Genomic DNA, 23,116 nt, shown 5'->3' with positions numbered 1-23,116 from the left:
TTATCTTTTGAAAAATGCGGCTTTGCTTTTTAAGTCTCAATTTTTTTTATGCTCTGGTATTTATTATTTTTTTCCTTCTGTTAATTTTGGATTTGGTTTATTTTTGCTTTTCTAGTTCCTTAAGGTGTGCACTGTTAGATTGTTATTGTTTTCTTCTTTTTTTAAAGTGTACTTTTTTGATGCAGATGTTTATTGCTATAAACTTCTCTGTTAGTACTGCTTTTATTGTATTCCATGGCTTTTGGTATTTTGTATCTCCACTTTCATTTGCTTTAAGAAATTTTAAATTTCCTTCCTAATTTCTTCATTGGCTAGTTGGTCATTTTGGAGCGTGTTGTTTAACCTCCATGTTTTTGTGTAGTTTCCAAAGTTCCTCCTGTCTTTGGTTTCTAGTTTCATTTCATTGTGGTCAGAAAAGATAATTGATACGATTTCTGCTTTTTTGTTGAGTCTTTTTGTGACCTAAGATATGGCCTATTCTGAAGAATATTTCCTGTGTTGATGAAAAGAATGTGTATTCTGCAGCAATTGGGTGAAATGTGCTGTAATGACAGGCCTGTTTGATCCAGTGTGTAATTTAAATCTGATGTGGTTTTTTGTTGTTGTTGTTGATTTTCTGTCTGGAAGTCCCTTACTTTTTATTATCATTATTTTTTAAAGTTTCTTGCTTTTGCTGTATTGCGGTCTGCCCCTCACTTTAAGTCTATTAATGTTTGTTTTATATGCTTAAGATCTCGGGTGTTGAGTGCATGGATACTTATTATGTCCACTTGCTTAGTTGACCCTATTATCATTATTTATTGACCTTCTTTATCTCTTTATACAGGCCTTGTTCATAGTCTATTGTATCTCTTTATGAATATGGCTACTCTTTGCTCTTCTTTGTTTTCCAATTGCATGGAATAGCTTTATCCCTTCACTTTCATCCTCATGTGCGTTTTTATAGGTGAGGTTGGTTTCTTGTAAGTATCATATATTTGGAATTTTTTTTTTCCCCATTCAGCCACTCTGTGCTCTTTAATTCGAGAAGTGAATCCATTTGCATTCAGGATTCCTTGCAACGTGCTTGCTAGTTCATTTTGTTGCTTATTTTCTGGTTGTTTTGTAATTGCTCTCTTCTTTCTTACATCCTCCTTTCTGGGTAAGTGATTTCCTTGGTTGTATGTTTTAACTCATTGCTTTTTATTTTTAGTGGGTCTATTATAGGTTTTTGCATTATGCATACTGCAAGACTTACGAAAACATCTTATAGATACAACAAGTTGTAGTATAGAGAGATTAGAGATTCTTCGTAATTTAGCTATTGAGTATCTTTTTACCCACTAGGCCTGCCTCCTTTTAAGCACTAGATGGTGCCTTACACTCAGGTTTTTCTTAGCTCCGGTAAATAATGAGAACACTGCCCATGCTGAGTGGGAGAGGTACCAAAGAGGGTATCCTGGCAGCGCGGGAAGGCTGACTTGGGCTTTGTGCCTGGGAAACCTGTGGAGTGAAGCTCCTACAATGTGGTGCTGCTGAATAGCCACTCTGATTTGGTGTCTCCTTTGATTGAGTTACAGAGCAGTGTCCAGGGTTAGGGATTGTAGTCCTACTTAACTCCTTTGTCTCTGGCTGTTTTCAGGGAAAGTTCTCCCTTCAGGTACTCCCAGTGCTTCCTGTAGATTGAGGCAGGGACAGGTCTGTCAGGGAACCCAAGATGGTGGGAAAGCTGGTTGGCCACCTTAATCTCACTTTTTCCAGTGTAGAAATCATGAGTCAGGGGAAAGTTTTCTGTATGCTTGATGCTGGGCTGATTTTGTGGTGAGGTATCGTGGGTAAGAAAATCCAATTCCCTTGCTGTCTGCTCAGAGTTTTTTTACTCCTCTGTGTCCCTGGGAACTGTCTCTGCCTACATAATATTTGCGTTCTGGGGTATTGCTGGCTATGATCTTGGTGCTGTGTATTTGTTTTTGGTTTTCTGTGGGGGCAGGGAGTGAAGCCAGTTATCTTCTGTGCTGCCATCTTGGAACTAGCAGTTCATGCATTGGTTTATGTAGTTACTTTTAAATCAGTCAGGAGGTGAAAGGAGAAATCAGCAATTATACCTCTAAATTACTTACATAATTACCTTTACCAGCATTCTTTTGTTCTTTTTTATCCCCCATGGATTATTAGTACTGCCTAGTATCGTTTCAGCCTGATAAACTTCCTTTGTTATTTCTTGTAAAGCAGGTTTGCTAGCAGTGAATTCTCTCAGTTTTTGTAATTGTGGCAATATCTTTATTTCACCTTCATTTTTGAAAGATAGTTTTGCTGGTATAAGATTCTTGGTTGATAGGTGCTTTTTTTGTTTGTTTGTTTTTTACTTTATGTACTCGGAGAATGTTGTCTCCTAACCTTTGACCTTTAGCGTTTCTGATGAGAAGTCAGCTGTTAATCTCATTAGGATTCTTTTATATGTGATCAGTTGTTTTTCTCTTCCTGATTTTAAGATTTTCTGTTTGTCTTTGACTTTCCAAATTTTGACTTTGATGTGTCTGCATTTGGATCTCTGTGTTTTTCCTTTTTGGAATGTACTTGAGCTTCTTGGATGTGTAGATTTATGTCTATACACACACACACACACACACGTATAGATTGTGTGTGTGTATATATATACGTGTATATATGTGTGTGTGTATATATATAAAATTTACAAATACGGATAGTTTTACTTTCTTTAAAGTTTTTCCTGTGCCTTTCTCTCTCTCCTCTGCTTCTGATACTCCAGTGATTCATATGTTGGTGCGCTTAATGGTATCCTACATTTCTCTAATGCTCTGTTTATTTTTCTTTAATTTTTTTCTTTCCTTTCTTACATTTCATCTATTACATAATGTCTATTCATTTATGTTCAAATTTGCTGATACTTTCTTATTCACAGAGCTACCACTGAGTCTTTCTAGTGAGTTTTTCATTTTACTTACTATACTTTTCAACTCCAGAATTTCCATTTGGTTATTTTAAATTATTTCTCTCTTTATTGATATTATTTATTTGATGAGACATTGTCATCATAATTTCCCTTAACCTGTTAAGCATAGTTTCATTTAGGTCTTTGAACATATTTGTATTGTATTAATTGCTTGGAAGTGTTTGTTTGCTCAGTCTACCACCTGTGCCCCATCTAGAGACAGCTTCTTTTGGTTTTCCATGGGTATCGCTCATATCTTTATGGAGTTTTTTTTTTAATGTCTCATATTTTTTTTTGTTGAAAACTGGATATTTTATGTAACATAGCAACTCTGGATGCTGATCCCTATTGTGATTGTTTGGTTATTGGTTTATGTGTTTAGTGATACAGCTGAACAAATTCTGTAAAGTCCATTTTCCTCACAATGTGTAGCTTCTAATATCCCAGCTCAGATGTTTCCCCATTGTTCTTAATCTCTTAGCCGGACTACTTATGTGGCATTTCTGGATTGGCATAGACTGCCTACTGGTCACAGGTTGTGCTTACTTTCCTTTAGGTAGTTAGATTTTTACCCTTAAGTGTTAAATGTGTGTGTGGCTTGGTGGCTGCTATCATAGTTCAGGGAGTTTACTTTTTTTTTTTTTTTTTTTTTGTCCTACATTTAGCCAAGTACTAGTAGCTTGGAAGTTAGTTCCTGAGAGGACCCAACCTTCGGCACGTACACAGTATTCCAGACTTCCAGGGATGATAGTGCTGTTTCATTTAACCCTGGCTTCAGAGGACTTGCCCCTGGGTCAGAGTAGCTTCTGTTAAGTTGTGTTGAACCGGAAGTTGTGGTTAAGACCCTTGTGCCAGTGAAGTTTCTACACTGTGTTGATGAGTATATGTATAGCTTAGAGAATGTTTTCAAGACTGCCCCATGTTCTGCCCTGATCATTCCTGGGTGGATACAGCCTAGTGTTTTTATAGTGCCTTTCTGACTCCTCTATGGTCTAAGAGGGCTCTTCTTCGCTGTCTCTGGTTCTCGGCGTTAAACTTCTGCCTGCTCTGCCATTCTGCTTGTATTGGAACTCCTAGCCTTTCTTGTTTTTCATTAAGATTTCCACTGTTTTCTTTCTTTTTTGTTGAGATGGAGTGTCGCTCTTGTCGCCCAGGCTGGAGTGCAATTGCGTGATCTCAGCTCACTGAAACCTTTGCCTCCGGGGTTCAATCGGTCCTCTTGTCTCATCCTCCTGAGGAGCTGGAACTACAGGTGCACGCCGCCACGGTTAGCTAATTTTTTGTGGTTTTAGTAGAGATGGGGTTTCACCATGTTGGCCAGGCTGGTCTCAAGCTCCTGGCCTCAGGTGATCTACCCGTCTTGGCCTCCCAAAGTGCTGGGATTACAGGCATGAACTACCGTACCGGCCCACTGTTTTTGATAATGCCCTTAGGCATGGGCTTCTCCTCTCTGTTCCAAATAAAGTCAATTCTCTCAGGTGGAAATGTAGAGCTCTTTGTCCTTATGGCCTGTCTTTCCCCCTGAGCAAAATCTCCATGCCACTGCACCTGGGGCTGAAGGTGAGAGCCTTTTTTTCCCCAGAGTAACACTCCATTCTTAGAGTGGTCACTGGGGTGGTGGTAGCAGCCCTTGGGAGCAAGTTGGGGCAGTGGCAGTCAGGGCCCAGTATTCTCAGCCTGCTGTACCTGGAATAGAACTTCCACCTTTTGAATGGGGGCTGTGTAGGGGAAGAGAGACCGGTCCTCTGTGTCACCTCTCCAGAACAGAGCTTCTGCACCTCTGGGCTGAAGGAGAGGAGAAGCACCAGCAGCCTGTGCCTCCCAGGGTAAAACTAGCCACAGCCCGGGAGCCTGAGGGAGGGGGAGCCCTCTGCCTGTCTTTTGGCTACATGTACCGCAGGAAGAGCCTTCATAACAGACCTGGTAGGATGTGAGAAATGGTGCAGTTTGTAACTCAAATGCCACAGACTCTAACTTGTTCTGAGATTTAGTAAATTTTCTTGAATGAATGTTTCTCCACTTTCTGTATGCCCTTAGTACAATTTCCGGAGACTTCAAATGTTTGTTTTTTAAAATAATTTTCAGCAGTTTTTAATTTTTAATTAATTAATTTTTGTGAGACAGGGTCCTGCTCTGTTGTCCAAGCTGGAGTGCAGTGGCATGATCTTAGCTCACTGCAGCCTCAAACTGCTAGGCAGTCCTTCCATCTCAGCCTCTCAAGTGGCTGGGACTGCAAGCATGCATCAGTGTGCCTGAATAATTTTTATTTTATTTTTTTGTAGAGATGGAGTCTCACTATGTTGTCAGGCTTGCCTCAAACTCCTGGCCTCATGTGAACCTCCCTTCTCAGCCTCACAAAGCCCTGGGATTAGAGGTGTGAGCCACCATGCCCAGCCTACTAGTTTTTAAAATGTAGTTTTGCCAGTTCCACTGAGCTCCTTATTCTGTCATTCTGGAAGTTCTCGTTCGTTTTTAAGCTTTTAAGATCAGGTTTGGGATCTTCTTCATATGTAGAGGCAAGGAAGTTATTATTACCAAATATGATTTCCTCAAGATACTATACTCATGCTAACAAAATAAATTATACTTTGTTGTAGTAAACTAAAATTTATGTCAGAAAACTTGAAACCAGTCTGGGAGGCAGCATTATTTTCCTTATATAGACCAGGATTTTGACTTTAAACTCATTTTCCACACAGCTTTTCAATTTGATGATCCAGACTGACTCTGTAAATAAAGATTCTCTTTGTCACAGATAACATGAAGACAAGCTCTACCAGCATACCCATTGCCCTGGAAACTTTACAAAGTGCTTTACTGCTTTGTACTAGCTTTTTTTTTTCTTCCCAGTCTGCTTCTAATTACAAACAGGAAAATCAGACAGGATGTGGCCTTGTGACTGAACAAGTTCATTCATCTAACATCATTAAATACCTACTTCATAACTGATAACTGGTGGATATTCTTTTTATTACCTATAAATGTGTCCTAGCCTAGAGCCATTCTTACTATGGTTGTGGTATTTTAAAGTTATTAATTTAAATTTGACTTAACTCTTTGAGCATAATTATGCAAAATAGTCATTTCTTTGTAGAGAAAACTTACTGTAGAAAATCGAAATGTTTAATCTTATAAAATGCATCTTTTGAAAGAAACCCAGAGCATCTGTGAAGCAAAGGAGAGGAGAAATAACTGTGCATGTGTGAAAGGAGGCAGTGGGGCTTGGTCACGTAGGGGAAGAACTGAGGTTCAGGAGGCCTTAGGTGTTTCTTTAATCTTCTCTGTACTGCTGGCTATGAATCTAGACTAAAAAAATTATATTATTCTCTGCTTTGTTTTTTTTCCTGACTTTAATTGGAAAATAATCACTTATCTCTCCTGCACATTGAATTGTGGAGGAAAAGAAATAGTGTAAATTGATAAGGAATTTTATAAGATTTGAAGTACTTTAGAATTGTTCAATACAATGGTACCTGTCTATACTGCTGTCCTCTCTAAAACTGTGACAAATACAAGATGGGGCTGTCCTAAGTCCCATCCGAAGTTATTTATAACAGAAAGCTCTGAAAGGATGTTGCTGAAACACTTTCATTTGTGACTTGGCCTAAAGCAAAGTGTTAGGTAAGGTGTTTTATAGCAGAGCACAAATGTATATGTACACTGTATAAAGGGAACTTTTCTATTTTCTATTCTCTTTTCTAATAGAGAAAAGATAAAACTCATGAGGCAAGTATTTTTCTTAACTGTTAGCTCCAATCTCATTCTTCCAAATTTTTCTGGTTATTTTCAGAAGAGAAACTAAATTTAGGTCACATTTGCTTTCTTTCTCTCTTTCTCACAGTTAAATGGCCAAATGAAATGAACATTAATTTGAAAAAGCAGTAGGAATTGTGAATAGTTTACTGGACAGTTTGATCTTAAACTTTAAATCGTTGTCTTTATTATGTGGTTGAAATAGAAAAGGTAAATAGTGGGTCCTAAACCAGAAGGCTTTGATCCTAGGGTGTTCTATTTTTCATTTCTTAGAAGCCAGTCGAATTTAAAACATGAAGAAAAAAATGGGAAATAATCATAAAGCATTGCTTGAGTTTCCAAACATATATAAAAAATAACAAACCCCCTTCATTGGGGTCAGGCACTGTACTTGGTACTTTACTGCATTGTCTCATTCATTTGTACCAACAACCCAATGAGGAAGGAGTCTATCATTTTTCATTTTGTGAAGAGCCAACTGTGGCCTGGACAAGGTAATAGAAACTTATTCCGGGTTACTACAGCTTCTAAAAATAGGATGGACATTTTAAATGATGAAATTAAAAGGCAAATACTTTCTAAATTGCCCAGTAGTACATATTCTTTGTAAAAAAAAAAATCAATGATACAGGAAATCAAATTTTTAACAAATCATCAGTAACTCTATATGTTTTTATATGTGTATAATTATACACACACAAACACAGAGTGAGAGAGATAGAGCTCTGAAAGATACTCAGTGAAATTATAGCATTGGCTAACCCTAGAGAAGAAAAGTGAGAAGGTACCAGGAATGGAAGTGATGGTTAAAAAGTCTTTAGCTTTATTTTGAATGTTCTGATTTTTTGCAAGGAGAATATTTTTTATGTAGTAGTTGTGTAAACTCAATAATTTAAAAACCCTTGAAGAATGAGGACAGGAAGCCAAATTCCAGATTGAGTTTAATTTTCTTTGACCAGCCTCTTTGTCTCCTTTCTAGAGACTTCTTCATTGCAATACCCAACCAAGAATGTTTAAAACTTTTCGAAGATAATGTGTATGTGAGTTAATTGGTATAGTTAAAATTATGAAATCATTGATAATGAAGTATAAGACAGTATATAACGGTGGCTAAGTGCATAGACCCTGAAACCAGGATGTTGGATTTGAATCTTGACTTCCTCATTGTATGACCTCTCTATGCCTTAGTTTCCTCATTTATAAATTTGGGGTACTGATAGTATCTGTCTCTAGGTTGTTGTGAGACCTAAATGCGTCATCATCTGTATAGTACTTAGAACAGTAGTTGGCACATAGTAAGTTATGTAAAGTTTACTATTATTGCTATTTTATCCTGACACTTAGAAAAAATGGTGGTAGATTGTTATATATACATCCAGACTTTTTTCTATGTATATGTGTAAACATTTACATATACTTAGACAGATACACACACATACATTCACAGGAGTAAGTTTATTTTTATTAAAATTGGATTATACTGTTTCTGTTTTCTTGTAATCTTTTATAGTCAACACCATATAAATATCTTTCCATGCCATTAAATGAAATGACTGTTTAAAATAAAAATTAGATGCATTTGATCTTAACTAGTGTGATAGCATGGGTCCTTTTGACCAAATACATGAACATAAGATAAAATTGAAATTGCTTGGGGCTATGCTGAAAACCTGAAGTGCTTGTTGATGTTGATATAGCTTACTTAAATGATTGAATAGACATTGGCATATTCTACCTAAGGTTATTATTATTTGCCTAAGTTGTTAAGCAATGATGTCCAACATTTTAAATGTTTATCTTCAGAGCCAATATGCAAGATAGAAGGCTGTTTTTAAAGTGTCATGGGAGGAAAGACACTTGAATAACACTCTTTGTAAAGAAGTAAAATGATCTGTAAAAAGTGCACTTGTTATTAATAGAATTATTTCTTCCTCCACCTGTTTCTGGCTTTTCAGGAGATGTTTCACAAAGCAGAAGAATTCTTTTCTAAAACAACAAACAATGAAGTGGATGACATGGACACATCAGATACCCAGTGGGGCTGGTTTTACTTGGCAGAATGTGGGAAGTGGCACATGTTTCAGGTATCTTCTTTCCTTGAATTTAGCAGAAGTGTTTTCGATTCAGTTAGCATCACCTTGCTAATGTATGTAAAATGAGTATAAATATAGAACTTGAAGTTAAAACTTAAGGAAATAAAATCATTTAACTAAAAAAAAGTTAGAAATTATTCTAGTCCTTTTCCTTTTCTTTTCCCCAAGTTTTCACACTCATTTATTTAGAAGAAACAATATGTGTTTACTGTGTGTACAGAGGACAAATGTGACTGAGAGTTGCATGGTGTCAGTACATCTGAGCAACTCCAAGTTTGGTTTGATGGACAAAGAAAGGGAAGAACAAATCCATATTAAACACTTCTGTACGCCAGGTATTAAGTTAGGTGTTGCACATTTATTTTCTCCCTTATCCTCACAGTAATTTGGAAGCAGATGTTAACATTCTCTCTTACAGTCAAGGAAAGTAAAACTCAGAAAAGTTGACATAATTTGTCAAGGGTCACACAGCTAGTGAAACTGAGATTTGAATCCGTACTCAAAACCTGTAGTCTTTTTTTTTACTCTACTAAACTATAAAAGAAGATTTAATTTGAGCCACTTAGAAAGTATGATTATTGGAATAATCTGTAAAAATTGTGATTATCTGGAAAAATAACTATATTTCTATATATATCTAGTTATTGAAGGGGACTATAACCAGTTGTTTCTTCACTGGAGATCCTTAAACCATTTTCAATATGCTGACTTAGTTATGATTCTCCCTGTGTGTTGGGAACTAGAACAGGTGATTAGTAAGTTTCCCTTGTCCCTCCATTCCCTGTCTCTCTGACCGCAGTACCACCTCTGTGGCCAAGTCATTAATGTGAACCGCTGGTAAATGAAACTTTCTGGTTTGTCTTAAAGCCGGATACCAACAGTCAGTGTTCAGTTAGCAGTGAAGATATCGAAAAAAGCTTCAAAACAAACCCTTGTGGCTCCATTTCTTTTACTACTTCCAAATTCAGCTACAAGATAGACTTTGCAGGTATGTTTTTTTCCCTAATAGATGTGTGTTTTTAGTATATTGATATGGTAAAATCTACAGCTCTGAAGGTCAGGATTAGTTGATATATTTGCAAACAGTGAAGTATATCTTTTTTGTTATATACAAAAATACCTCTATAAAAATTCAAGTTTTAAAATCTTGAGCAACATTACCTTTTATAAAAGGTGTGTTTATATGGTTGTGTATATTAATGTATGTGAAGATTGTCGTATATATTAAGTGCCTTTCATACTTCTAAGGAACACAAAACACTATATCAGTTGTTTTATTCATCATCCCATTGCTCTTTTGAAATAGGTAAGAACATTTTTACATTTTTTTTGAGACGTCTTGCTTTGTCACCCATGCTGGTGTGCAGTGGCGCAATCTCAGCTCATTGCAACCTCCACCTCCTGGGTTCAAGCAAGTCTCTGCCTCAGCCTCCTGAGTAGCTGGGATTACAGACACCCGACCCCACATCCGGCTAACTTTTTTGTATTTTTAGTAGAGACAGTGTTTCATCATGTTGACCAGGCTGGTCTTGAACTCCTGACCTCCTGATCCACCCACCTCACCTCCCAAAGTGCTGGGATTACAGGCGTGAGCCACCTTGCTTGGCCAGAACTTTTTTACTTTAAGGATCAAACAGATGTCAAGTGAGAAAGTCATAGGTAGTTGGCAGTAGTTTCAGGAACAAGTTTTAGCTGAATGACCTTTCTCTTGATGTCTTTGTCAGAAAACGATTTCTTTAATGGACATTGCCTTCTGTCATTTTCGTATTTATTTGGCTCTTTCACAGATTAGCCAGATAATCTGGAAATCAGTCCCACTTTGGATTTCATCTGTGATATATGGGCTTGTTTTGGGGTGTCCCATGAAAAACCTGATGAACTGAGCTCCTCAAGTTTCAAGCTGTTAGTTTCAGCTATTTATTGCTTAGAGACAAACACGACCTGAATGGGAGGCTTTCTTAATAAAGGAACATTTTGTTTGCTACACAGCTTAGTCCTTTAGCTGCTGTCTCTCAATTCCTGTGAGTAGTGTCTTTATGACAGTGTTTGTAGTGTATTGTGGCTGGGTAGGGTGGGGAGACATTAGGAAATCCCCTGGGATGAGCCAAGGCCCAGAAACAGTGAAGGGGATTTGTCCAGTAAGTGATTGATGGAACCAAATATGTAATAATTATTATCCCACCAAAGTTGTTTGTCTTGTTTTTTTTTTTTTTTTTTTTTTAATTATCAAGAGTTAAAAACCGTGAGATCCTTACTTGTGACAAGCCGTAATTTTTTAATGCCATTAGGCAAATAAGCAGGATTTAAGAGGCCCTGACATTTGTCCCTCTGCCGCAGTCTAGGCAGAAGGTGTCTGGTAGGCATTTTTAGTCATGTGTACAGGTATTTTTGAGGGAGAACTGAAACCGAATGACATGCACAGACAACAGACCTCATGTAGGGCATGAAATGTATCAAAGCATTTGGTAGATAATTTAGCAAGCCACGTGTTTCTGAAAGAATATTTGTTAGTATACTACACTTTTTGGAAACTTGCTCTCAGAAAATAGAGTTTATTAAAAATACCATTATTAAGGAACAGGAGTTACATATACTAATAACTTGAGTTCCCCAACCCTCTATGTAATGATCCTGTTTCAAAGGCGTGGGTATTAGCATTTCACATGTACTCTTTGCAGATTTCAGCTCCAACCATTCTGCCCCTAGCCAACTCAGGTTTTCTCCGTAAAAATGGTAAAAAGTAAACTCAAAATGAGATGGTCCAAGAAGGTGGCATCACAGGTCTTGCCCCACATGCTAAGATGATCTTGCTTTTTCCCTGAACAGTGGTAAATCCAGTATGTGTAGAGTAACACGGAAAGGACAGAACACACTTTATACTAGCCTTGGTCTGGGTGGGTAAACCTAATCATTTTGAAATGGAATGATGTCATTTAGATGAGGTAAACTGGCTAGAATCTTACATTAAGAATCACTACTTAACTTTGAGGAATGAAGAAATGGACCTGGTAAATATTGCCATGACTGAGGCATGGATGAAAGAAGAAAAGGATACCTTTAAGTAATTAGTCTCTTATCACTAGAATCTTTTTATGTAAGTTTGTACTGGGTCTAGCCAGGTTTTCTATTTTTTAGGTTTAGTTATATAATTAAGGAGAAATCAGGAAATGTAGAAATTTTTGAAATTCTGTGAGTTGTACAAGTTTTATAATCATTTCCAAAATTTTTACAGAGATGGAAGTACATTTTTCTACTTAATAAACCAACCACATTTAATACTGTAATTTCTCTCTTTCTAGTACTCTAAGCTTTCCTAAGTTTAGAACTCTCCTAGTTTAGTGTCTGTTTAACCTAAATGTGATACAGAAGGGGAATAGACCGTGCATACTGAGCAGTGGATGAAATTAGCATCTTTATGTATGAGCTTAGATCAAGCAATGAAGCTGTGCTTCCTTGAATAGCACCTTCACAACATGATCCATAGCGCTATGGTAAAGTACCCATAATATACTATGCTGGCTAGCTCCTCCCAAAGCTCCTTGATTCCTGATCATCACGTAGCGTGGCTATTAATCTTCATGACACTTTATACTACAGTGTGTTTTTTATGACTTATCTAATATCTTGTCTTTGTATACAGAAATGAAGCAAATGAATCTCACCACTGGAAAGCAGCGCTTAATAAAAAGAGCCCCCTTTTCTATCAGTGCTTTCAGGTATGGTAAAGAGAATAGGGGTGGAAAGAGTGGGTTTTTTTTTTCTTACTATTGGACAGAAAAACAAATAGACTGAAAATATTTTGGTAGGCCATTTAATAATATTGATCTTTTAATCAAATTTTGGGCCGGGCGTGGTAGCTCATGCCTGCAATCCCAGCACTTTGGGAGGCCAAGGTGGGTGGATCATGAGGTCAGGAGATTGAGACCATCCTGGCTAACATGGGGAAATCCCGTGTCTACTAAAAATATGAAAACATTAGCCAGGCATGGTGGCAGGCGCCTGTAGTCCCAGCTACTCGGGAGGCTGAGGCAGGAGAATGGTGTGAACCCGGGAGGCGGAGCTTGCAGTGAACCGAGATTGCACCACTGCACTCCAGCCTGGGCGGCAGAGCGAGACTCCATCTCAAAAAAAAAATTAATTAATTAAAATAAATAAATAAATAAATATCAAATCTCTCATTTGTTGACAAAATAGCAACATTATTATTTACTCTAAGTGCTTCCTTTCATGTTATCCTTTTCCTTTCTTCTTGTATATTTACATTTTTTAATTCTTTAGAACAGTTTACATGGTAGTTACAAAATGCCTTGTGGTCTCTGCTCTGAACTCATAAAATAACTCACTGAGGTAAGTTTAAATTGTTAACTTGGAAATACTCTCTCAGAGACATATAATTATTGGGGCTGTAAGAACCAGGTAATTGTTCACTTTGTTTCCACCTCCGTTGATCTCCATTGGTCAACTCCTAGAAGTAATTTCAAATTTGTAGCGACTAAGGGAGACCTAAGGAAGGTGGTAGAACAGTGGACAACAGTATTGCTTTCTGTTCCCTGGAACTTGGTTACAAATTTTCTTTTTTGCTTGCTCTGGCCATAAGAAGTCTGAAAAAGGATGTATAAATGTCAGAAGACAATAAATATTTATTATTCATGTGAATGGACTTGAAGGAAAAAATCTTAAAGCATGTCTCCTATTTTCTAAAATGACTCTTCAAGCATGTATTGAAATTCTTTTTGTTCAAATAATTTAAAATGAAACTGAAAAAAAAGGTAGCGTGTTAATTAAAAGAAATATTTTAAGTTTCTGTCAGTTTGTTTCTCGACTTTTGTTTTTATTTTAGCATCATGATTTAAAAGTTATTCCAAGTACTTATGTAATGAATGCTTTTGTACTTCTGTGGAATATAGAGAATAGTATTTCCTTACTAGCTACGTCATATCCACATTTTTTAATACAAATAATAAAAGAATTACTTATCTTCAGAAAGTATTTAATCTGGGAGAAAAATGAAAAATGAGACATAATAATGGAAGATGTTATTGTAATTGTACATTGTATCTGCTATGCTTTGGTGGAGGCAAGAAGCACTGTGATGTGATCAAACACTTTGTTGTTCTGTCACAGACTGTACAAAGTGTAGAACAAAGACAGGACAAGGAGAGAATTAAGCAGAATAGAGGACAATAAGCAAGATAATAATAAAAGGAGAGGACTATTTAGGTAAGATACAGTAGAGTGTTGAAGGTCAGTAGGGCTGATATAGAAATATTTATTTACTGTGGGACTACATTGAGCATTTATTACATGCAAGGTAAGTAATACATGCTTCCTATTGGCAAGGAGTTATTTAAGGCTGTTGACTACATAAAAACTAAAAACATTCTTTTGGTCGTAGCTAAAAGATACTTTAGGCCAAGTATGTTTCAGGCATTTTTTTTCTCACAAAAAATTGGGAAAATATTTTTATTCATTCTTGTAGTTGAAGGGGTATTCTCCATATTATATGAAGTACTTTTAGGACTCTCTAAATAGGAGATCAACATGGGCAAATAATTTGAACAGTTCATACAACCTCACTCATAATAAGAGAAAAACAAATTAATACCAGACTGATTTTTACTATCAAATTGACTAAAATTCAAAAGTTTGATCACACACCTTTTTGGAGTGGTTGCGGGAAAATAGGCAATTTCTGTATTTCTGGTGAGCATGTCAGTAGGTGCGTTCAAAGACAGCATTTGGTTGGTATCTGTTAAAATTATTAAAAAATGCATTCTTTGACTCAGAAATTCTATTTCAAATATATTATTTTACAGATAGACAAGTGGACATGTAACATGGCAGATGAACAAATGTGTTCCTGCAGCATTTTTTTTTTTTTTTTTTGAGATGGAGTCTCACTCTGTTGCCCAGGCTAGAGTACAGTGGTGCCATCTCGGCTCACTGCAACCTCCGCCTCCCGGGTTCAAGTGATTCTCCTGTCTCAGCCTCCCAAGTAGCTGAGATTACAGCCACACACCACCATGCCCAGCTACTTTTTTGTATTTTAGTAGAGACGGGGTTTCACTGTGTTGCCCAGGCTAGTCTCGAACCCATACGCTCAGGCAATTCATCTGCCTCGGCCTCCCAAAGTGTTGGGATTACAGGCGTGAGCCACTGCGCCCGGCCAGCATTCTTAATACAGTAGCAAAAAGTTGGAGACAAGCTAAATATTATTATGGTATGTCCATATGGTGGAATTCTGTGCATCTGTAAAATAGAATGCATTCATTCATTCATCTAGTACTTATTGAGTGTGTACTATGTACCAGGCTCTGTTGTAAGCACTAGGAATAATGATACTCTCTATGTACTGTTACAGAAAGATCTCTAAGAATCTATGAAGTAAAAAACAAAAACACAGGTGCACTAAATGTACGCTTTATGCTACCATCTGTGTGAGCAAAAAGCTTGGCTTACATTAACCTAAAGAAGCTCTGGAAGAATACCCGAGACTAAAATAATAATTACCAGGAGATGGGGCAAAAACTGAGACTTGGACGTAGCAGGGACTGTAGCGGGAGGAAAACTTCTCACAGTGTATTTCTTTATACATACTAATTTTTAAACCACATATTTGATTTTTTTCATTAAAATAAGTTTGAAAAAAGTAAACTAAAGATCAGTTTGAAATTTATTAATTTCCTCAGTAACATCCAATCACTGGAGGCGATTGGTGTGTCATTTTCAGCCTTTTGCTGTTAAATCCCTCAACATCACTGTGTTTTTCTGTATTCACATCCGGTGGCTTGAACATGTTTGATAGTTTTTAAGATTTGCTGACTGACTGTGCTAATAATAATAACCCTTAAAGTTAGTGGGCTGTTGGAGAGAATAGTGGGCAATTAACAGAGAAAGGTTTAGATTTGAGTTAGATCTTGGAGAACATTGAATGAATGGTTGAGGAGTTTTGATTTTATTCAATAGGCAATATAAGCACGAGTTTCAGCCTTTAGTTTTCATCAGGAGCTTGATTTTATTTTTAATTTCTTTGCCTAAAATCTTCACATTTTAAAGAAATTTTGGAAATTTCAAAAAAAGACAACTAAGCAACCGGTTTTGAAATTTTTATGATATATAGGGTTGTATATTTTCCATCGAAAGTTCACTATTCAACATCTAAAAAGTAGCACACATAGACATTCAATAATTTTTGAATAAAGAAACCAAAGGCTATATTTAATTGCATGTGTCACAATACCCTGAAAATGAAAATTAAGCTTTGAAGAAAAGGCTAAATTCTTGACAGTAATTATAATCAGCTTCTGATATTTTGTTTTGTCTTTTGCTGTTTTAAGTTACATCTGTGAAAACGAGGCCATCCCTATGCCACCACACTGGGAGAATGTGAATACTCAAGTACCATATCAGGTAAGAGCAGAATTGACTGAATATACCATGAAAGAAACCAGAAAGGACCGCAATAAATCTCTGCAAATTTATTTTTCCAGCTTATTCCTCTGCACAATCAAACACATGAATATAATGAAGTTGCTAATCTCTTTGGGAAAACGATGGATCGCAACCGAATTAAAAGAATTCAGAGAATTCAAAACCTAGATTTGTGGGAATTCTTTTGCAGGTGAGATGATTTCTAATCTGAACCTTCTCCTTACTGCTAAATCTTTTATGGTTAAAACATAAATATTGAATTGTGTTAATTTTCAGTGGTGTAGACATGCTGCTTTTCTCTTGCCATATTTTGACCTGGTCTCAGGGCTCTTCTTCAGCATTCTCAGGGAGTGAAAGAGTTGGTCTGTAAACTTTGCTTGTAACATTGCAATGTGAGAAGCTCCTTCCTTTCAAGGTTTAGAACTATGCATCTTGGCTGAAATCAGCATTACAGAGGAGTGTCAGAGCTGTTTAGCTTTGTTGATAGGACTTCCTTGGCTCAGCTTTTTATTAGAAGTCTCTGCAAACACTGTTTTGTTTTTAACAGTCATACGATCTTGCCAGTAGTCTTTTGCCTGTTTTATTTTAAAGAACACTTTAAAACATACCTTCAAATTTCTTGCTTAGCCTAAAGTTTACTTTGTAGATTTAAAATCTCAATTCCTTACTAGATTTAAGTTGGAAATGACCCATTGGGTGACTCAGTGTTCACTTAACCGAAAATAAAGTCTGTTACAGAAAACTTAAAGCTATTAAAGGTATTATCCAAATTAGCCTCTTCTGCTGTATTTTTTTATGATATGTAAAAAATTAAAATAAGTGGTTCTCTGAAATATTTTCAGTTAACATTTGTGGATGAGATTTGATTTCTAATAATTTTAAGTATATAAGCTGACTTTTAACTTTTTATTCAGAGAAATTGCAAATAAACACAAAAGTAGAATCTAATATAATGAACTTCATGTATCATCCTGATTCAACATCTATCAAGATTTACCGCACATAAACTGTCTCCTTGTTTGTTATTATTGTTGTTGCTAAAGTATTTGAAAGCAAATCCCAGACCATAACTCATTTCATTTCTATATACCTGAGAATTAGGCTGATTTTGTTTGGTAATGATACATGGAATTCTTTCTTGGTTCTGACTGACTAGTTAATATGGCCTGCATACATTTCCGGTTTTATTCTCATAATAGTTTATGGTAAATAAGGGGCTTTCAGCTTGTGTTCTTTATAGTCTCGGGTCTATTGGCCAAACCGGCTTTTATTTCTGACAATAACTGAGGTTAACTGGGTTTATAAAGTTTAATTTAGTTCTTGTTTAGATGATTCTTTTATAGAGGAAGACAGAAGCCTCTGCCTCCTTTGACTTTGTTCTCTCAGTGAATAAAGTAAGTTTTTCTAAAACAGTCTGATGAAAATTTAATTCATTATTCTTCATCAGCCCTCTGAATTGGAGATCAAATTGGTCTCCTTCATAACTTGAGTCCCCAATTAAATCATAGTGGTAAAAATGTACCAGTAATTCCCCAGAACATTTTGTACTAAGAATTTCACTGGAAACAGTTTTACTCTGGTGATGCCCTTCATGGTTTTATGTAATGTCAGCCTGTAGAAATCTGTGATGGTAAGTGAACCTGCCACCTGCCACGACAGTACAAAATGCTGAGCCTCATTATAATGGCAGCCTGTCATTTTGACATCATCCTGAAGAACTAAAATAACTTGGTCTGTCTCACTGTCACGTAACCTATGACTCACCATGTAGGTAGTCAGGCCCACATGAGTCCATCCGGCAATAGTTTTCACATTGCCTAGGCCTCTCTTACTTCCCCCACTTCTTCTAACAACAATGTCTTAGTACCTACTTTATGACAAGCACTGTTCTGGGCACTTGGGATAAAACGGTACAGAGAACCATAGCTTGGAGAGCCAGACCATTGTAACACAGAAATGTGGGGGTCAGCTCAGGGCATCATGGCCGCACAAAGGGAGGAGATCCATCCATCTTTGCCAACAAAAGTAGGGGATGTGGAGTGGAGTGGGGAGAATTAGAGAGCCCCAGACACCAGTTGATAGGAGAAGGGCATCTCGGGCATTGGGGCAGTAAGAGCCCAAGTCTGGATATAAGAGGGAGCACAGAAAATTGAAACAGCTTCAGATTGAACAGAAATTAGGTAGAATGGTATCAAGAGGCAGAGCCTGCAGGAGTTTGTAGTAGCACCGCTGGGGTGGTTGTGTGATCGTCTTTAGTAGCCTTAGTTGAGTTGGATCGAACCAGAGTGGAAGTCAGAGAGTTAGCAGGGGCTAGACCATGTGGGGCCTTATAAGCTAAACTAAGAGGTTTGGATTTTTTCCTGGGACAGTAGAATGCCATTGTAGAACTTTAAGCAAGAGAGTGATGCATCTGATTTGCATTTTAGAAAAATAATTAGGCTGTGCAGTGGAGAAGGGGTTTAAAGCAGTGGTTCTCAACTGGGAGTGATTTTACCTGCTGGGGGACATTTGGTAATGACTGGCGTCATTTTTGATTGTTAATGTGGCAGGGTGGGGATGCTACTGGCATCTGCTGGATAGAAGCCAGGATGCTAAACATCCTACAGTGCATGACACAACAAAGACGAAGCCTTCCACAACAAAGAAGTGTCAAACACAAAATCTCCGTAATTTAAAGGGATCACAGTTCGAAGCAGAGAGACCAATTTAGGAAATTGTTTCAGTAATTAGACTGAGACACGTTGGGTTGCCTGACCCAAAGTGGTATCTGCTGTGTTGGAGCAAAGAAGACAGTTTTGAGGTATTAAGGTTATAGAATGATAGGGCTTGGTGCCTCACTTACTGTTTGCGATGGGGTGAATAAGGGAGATGAGAAGGATAACTCCCAAGATTTTGGCTTGTTTGTGTTACTTGACTAAGGGAGTATCAGTAAGAACAACTTTAGGGATGATGGAAAGGGAGTAGTAGTCGATATACGGCAGTTGACATGTGGGTCAGGAGTTCAGAAGAGTGGTATAGACTAGAGACAGAGGTTTTGGAGTTGTTAGAAAATGTGGGGTAATAGAAGCTATAGGAATGAAGAAGATGACTAGGGAGCATATGTACGTTAAGAAAAGAAGAGGGCCAAGGATGTGGGGTAATAGAAGCTACAGGAATGAAGAAGATGACTAGGGAGCATATGTACGTTAAGTAAAGAAGAGGGCCAAGGATGCGGGGTAATAGAAGCTACAGGAATGAAGAAGATGCCTAGGGAGCATATGTATATTAAGAAAAGAAGAGGGCCAAGGATGTGGGGTAATAGAAGCTATAGGAATGAAGAAGATGACTAGGGAGCATATGTACGTTAAGAAAAGAAGAGGGCCAAGGATGTGGGGTAATAGAAGCTACAGGAATGAAGAAGATGACTGGGGAGCATGTGTACGTTAAGAAAAGAAGAGGGCCAAGGGTCCAAGTCTGAAAGGGATTCACAGAGGAAGAGAGAACCCAGGGAGGGAACTGACAACCACAGAAAGTGGGAGAAAACCAATAGACGATGTAGTCACAGAAGCTGGAGGGAGAGTGTGGTTTACACAGGTAGGTGCCATCTGTGCGATTACATACTGAAAAGATGCTAAGTAGGATAAATCTGAAAAGTTCCTTTGCATTTTTCAATAAGAAGGCCATTGGTAACCTAGAGGAAAGCAATGTTGGTAGACATCCTATTGTGTATACAGCAAATGTTGACAGCTTTTTCAAGAAGTTTGGCAGTGAGGAGGGTGAGAGATATGAGAAGACAGATAATGTGGGGTTATTGTTATGTTTTTGAAATTTAATCGTGGGAGAGAACTGAACATTGTAATTGGAAAGGACCGATGGAGAAGGAAAATTTTAAAGACTCTTAGAGAAAGAGTGGAAGGGCAGTTGATGGATTCCAGCTCCTGAAGAAGTGTGATGAGATGAAATTCTGAGAACATATGTCAGAAAGGAGATAGAGAAGCGTGGTCCAGTTATGTTTACAGATAAGTCCAGGTAGGGGATGAAAAGAGGAGTTAGGTTAAGGAGTTCCTTCCTGATACCTTCCATTTCTTTTGTGAGGGAAGAAGGGAGGTCACCTACAGAGAATAAAGTGTTCGGGAGGTGTTGATAAGAGGAAAAGGAAAGGGGAAAGAGGAGATTTGAAATGGCCACTGTGGATAATGGGGTAGAACGAGCTATCTTGGGAGCCATAGGATTTCTGTCAGCGTTGAGGGCTTAGCTAAAGTATGTGAATTTATGGGGCAACCCATGTTGTGTAATGTACTTCAGAGTACAAATGGAAGGGCAGGTAGTGGAGATGGTTGGGTTGATCCACAGCTGGGAAGCATAAGGCAGCAAGGACATAAGAGCATCTTATTAATAATGTGAATTTAGACCAGAGATTCTCAAACCTAGTTGCAGGTCAGAATCGCCAGTGGAATTTGCTAGCAAGTAGAGACTTCTGTGACCCGTCACAGATCTACTGCATCAGAACCTCTGGGTTCTGACATTTTTACCTTAAAACAATTCTATAAGTGGTTCTGATGTTCGGCAGGGTGAAGTGTGTTCTAAATCTAGGTAGACTTACTTTAATCCAGAGCATGGACATATTCTTGCTGCAGTGCAGAGCATGTGGCATACACACTTTAGCCAGTTTGGCACTCTAGTCCCTAAGAGGTGGATCATTTTGAGACACTTTGAGAAGTGGGTGTGACAGAACTTTCAGTCAGTTCAGGAATGATTGTGGATCTGGGCAAAGGTGGGCAGGGTTGTGAAGAACTTAGTGTAGTTCTGTGACTTTCCTTGCAGATGTAACTAAAGTCATGAGGCCCTAGAATTTGACTTTAGCCCTTCTGGAACACCAAGGTCATAGTCTGAATGTCCACATTTCATGGCTGCCTTAGTAGTGGGAGTAGCGGGCACTAGAACAGACTGTGCCGTGGGGATACAAAGCTTTAACCACCACGTCCCTGCTCTGTGCCTTCAACGGGTGTATACGCACCATCTAATCTAGGAAGTAAGCATTGTTTTCCATGCCTGCCTATACCCCTACTCCATGCCCTTTAACCCACAGTTTATTTATAATATCTAAGAGAAACTCCAGCGAATTTTCAAACCGAGATTCACTCGAATTTGTACCTGAAAAGTAGTGATAAATGATTTTTTTTTTTTTTTTTTGAGACAGTGTCTCTCTCTGTCCCCCAGGCTGGAGTCCAGTGGCACAATCTTGGCTCACTGCAAGCTCCGCCTCCCAGGTTCACGCCATTCTCCTGCCTCAGCCTCCGGAGTGGCTGGGACTACAGGTGCCCTCCATCACACCCGCCTAATTTTTTTTGTATTTTTGGTAGAGACGGGGTTTCACCGTGTTAGCTAGGATGGTCTCTATCTCCTGACTTCGTGGTCCACCTGCCTTGGCTTCCAAAAGTGCTGGGATTACAGGATGAGCCGCCGTGCCTGCCCTTTTTTCTGAGATGGAGTCTTGCTCTGTTCCCCTGGCTGCAGTGCAGTGGCGCAATCTTGGCTCATTACAACCTGCGCCTCCCGGATTCAAGTGATTCTCCTGCCTCAGCCTCCGAGTAGCTGGGATTACAGGTGTGTACCACCACACCCAGCTAATTTTTGTATTTTTTAGTAGAGACAGAATTTCCTTAGAGTGGATTCTAGTCATTACAGATCATGAAGCACAACACTGACAAGTTTGACATTACAGACCATGAAGCCTGGCATTGTGTATGATACTAATGTTTCTTTGAGAACCCCAGCATGGATTCACTAATGCCGGACTAATAGGATTACCACAGTGGTAGATGGATAGGCCCCTTAGATAGTCTAGCTTGGCTTCTCACTTTTTAGTTGTTGAGAAAGTTTCTTTTCATGAAGACAAGATGGAGAAATATGTGCTGGTTGGTATTTCAAAGAGGAAAACTAGTAGCCAAAAAGTCCCATGCAGAAGAGTAACTCGAATGGCATGCATGCTTTCTTCTTGGGTCCTTCAAAATTTTTATCAGAAACTTGGATGAAAATGCAGAGGGCTTGCTTATCACACTTGTGAAAGATTCAAAACTAGAAGGGGTAGCTTATTTGTTGGGTGAGTGAATCAGCAGTCAGAAAGACCTTGGAAGGTTGAAACAGTGGGTAAAAACAAGTATTATCTTTTTTTTTTTATTAAAATGTTTTTCCTTTGTTTTTATAAAGGGAACAAATGCCCATTGTTTAAAAAAAGTGAGAACATAAAGTTCTAAAAAAGGAAGTTGGTATAATTCTTAGTGAAAGCATGCTGACTTTTTGTAAAGTAAACATTTGCTAAATGCACAACCTTCTAAGGTCATGCTTAATGATCTGAAAAGACTATCACAAATAGATCAAAGCATGTACATTTAAATTTTGATACATACTGCCAAATGACTCTTGAGAAAGACCATATGCATTTTCATTTCTGTCTCCATTTAAATGCAAGAATCCATTCCCGAACATACTCATCAAGCTCCATATCATTTATAGAACTCAGTCTGTGATACGGATATTTTACTGTTATTTAATTTTTACTTTTTAAATTACTATATCAAGTAAAACTTAACTGAAATAAATCTATTACATTCAGTTTATAAATCAGTTGTACAAATTTAGCAAGCTAAGAGAGGTCTGGTTTGAAAAAGTCTGGGAGTTTGAACTGACTACACAGTCAATCATGGTGATTATGGTGCAGTTCACTGCCCTGGTACCAAAATGCGTTCAGTGGTGTCGGTGCAGTCAGTGCTGTCTGATGATATCTGGACTGTTTCTATTTCATACCAGCATTTATAAACTAGAAAGTATGCAGCAGATTCTTGTTAACTAAAGACTGTTGGGATAAAGAAAGACCTAGAAGCTATGCTGTGTCAGGAGTAGTTGAAGGAATGGTATATATTTAACC

The 23,116-nt window shown here is 37.9% G+C and overlaps 1 protein-coding gene across 11 annotated transcripts in view; it reads left to right on the top strand.

The window, feature by feature from the left end:
- The window catches only part of PARP11 (poly(ADP-ribose) polymerase family member 11), a 64,285-nt gene that overhangs the window by 25,238 nt on the left and 15,931 nt on the right, over nt 1-23,116 (top strand). For 9 of the 11 annotated variants that reach the window (XR_004175971.1, XR_002515492.1, XM_009217731.2 and 6 more), the window contains 5 exons: nt 8,641-8,769; nt 9,646-9,766; nt 12,419-12,494; nt 16,116-16,188; nt 16,269-16,399. Coding sequence is in view for 9 of the 11 variants with exons in the window: in XM_009217731.2 (XP_009215995.1) it covers nt 8,641-8,769; nt 9,646-9,766; nt 12,419-12,494; nt 16,116-16,188; nt 16,269-16,399 (530 nt within the window). In the remaining 2 variants the exon portion in view is untranslated. The remainder of the gene's footprint in view (nt 1-8,640; nt 8,770-9,645; nt 9,767-12,418; nt 12,495-16,115; nt 16,189-16,268; nt 16,400-23,116) is intronic. The other 2 variants (XM_009217733.4, XM_009217732.4) reach the window with 1 other exon arrangement.

This window comes from Papio anubis, chromosome 9 (genome assembly GCF_008728515.1).
Source record: "Papio anubis isolate 15944 chromosome 9, Panubis1.0, whole genome shotgun sequence".
In the NCBI taxonomy this organism is placed as follows: Eukaryota; Metazoa; Chordata; class Mammalia; order Primates; family Cercopithecidae; genus Papio; species Papio anubis.
This window is presented reverse-complemented; position numbering and strand designations above follow the sequence as displayed.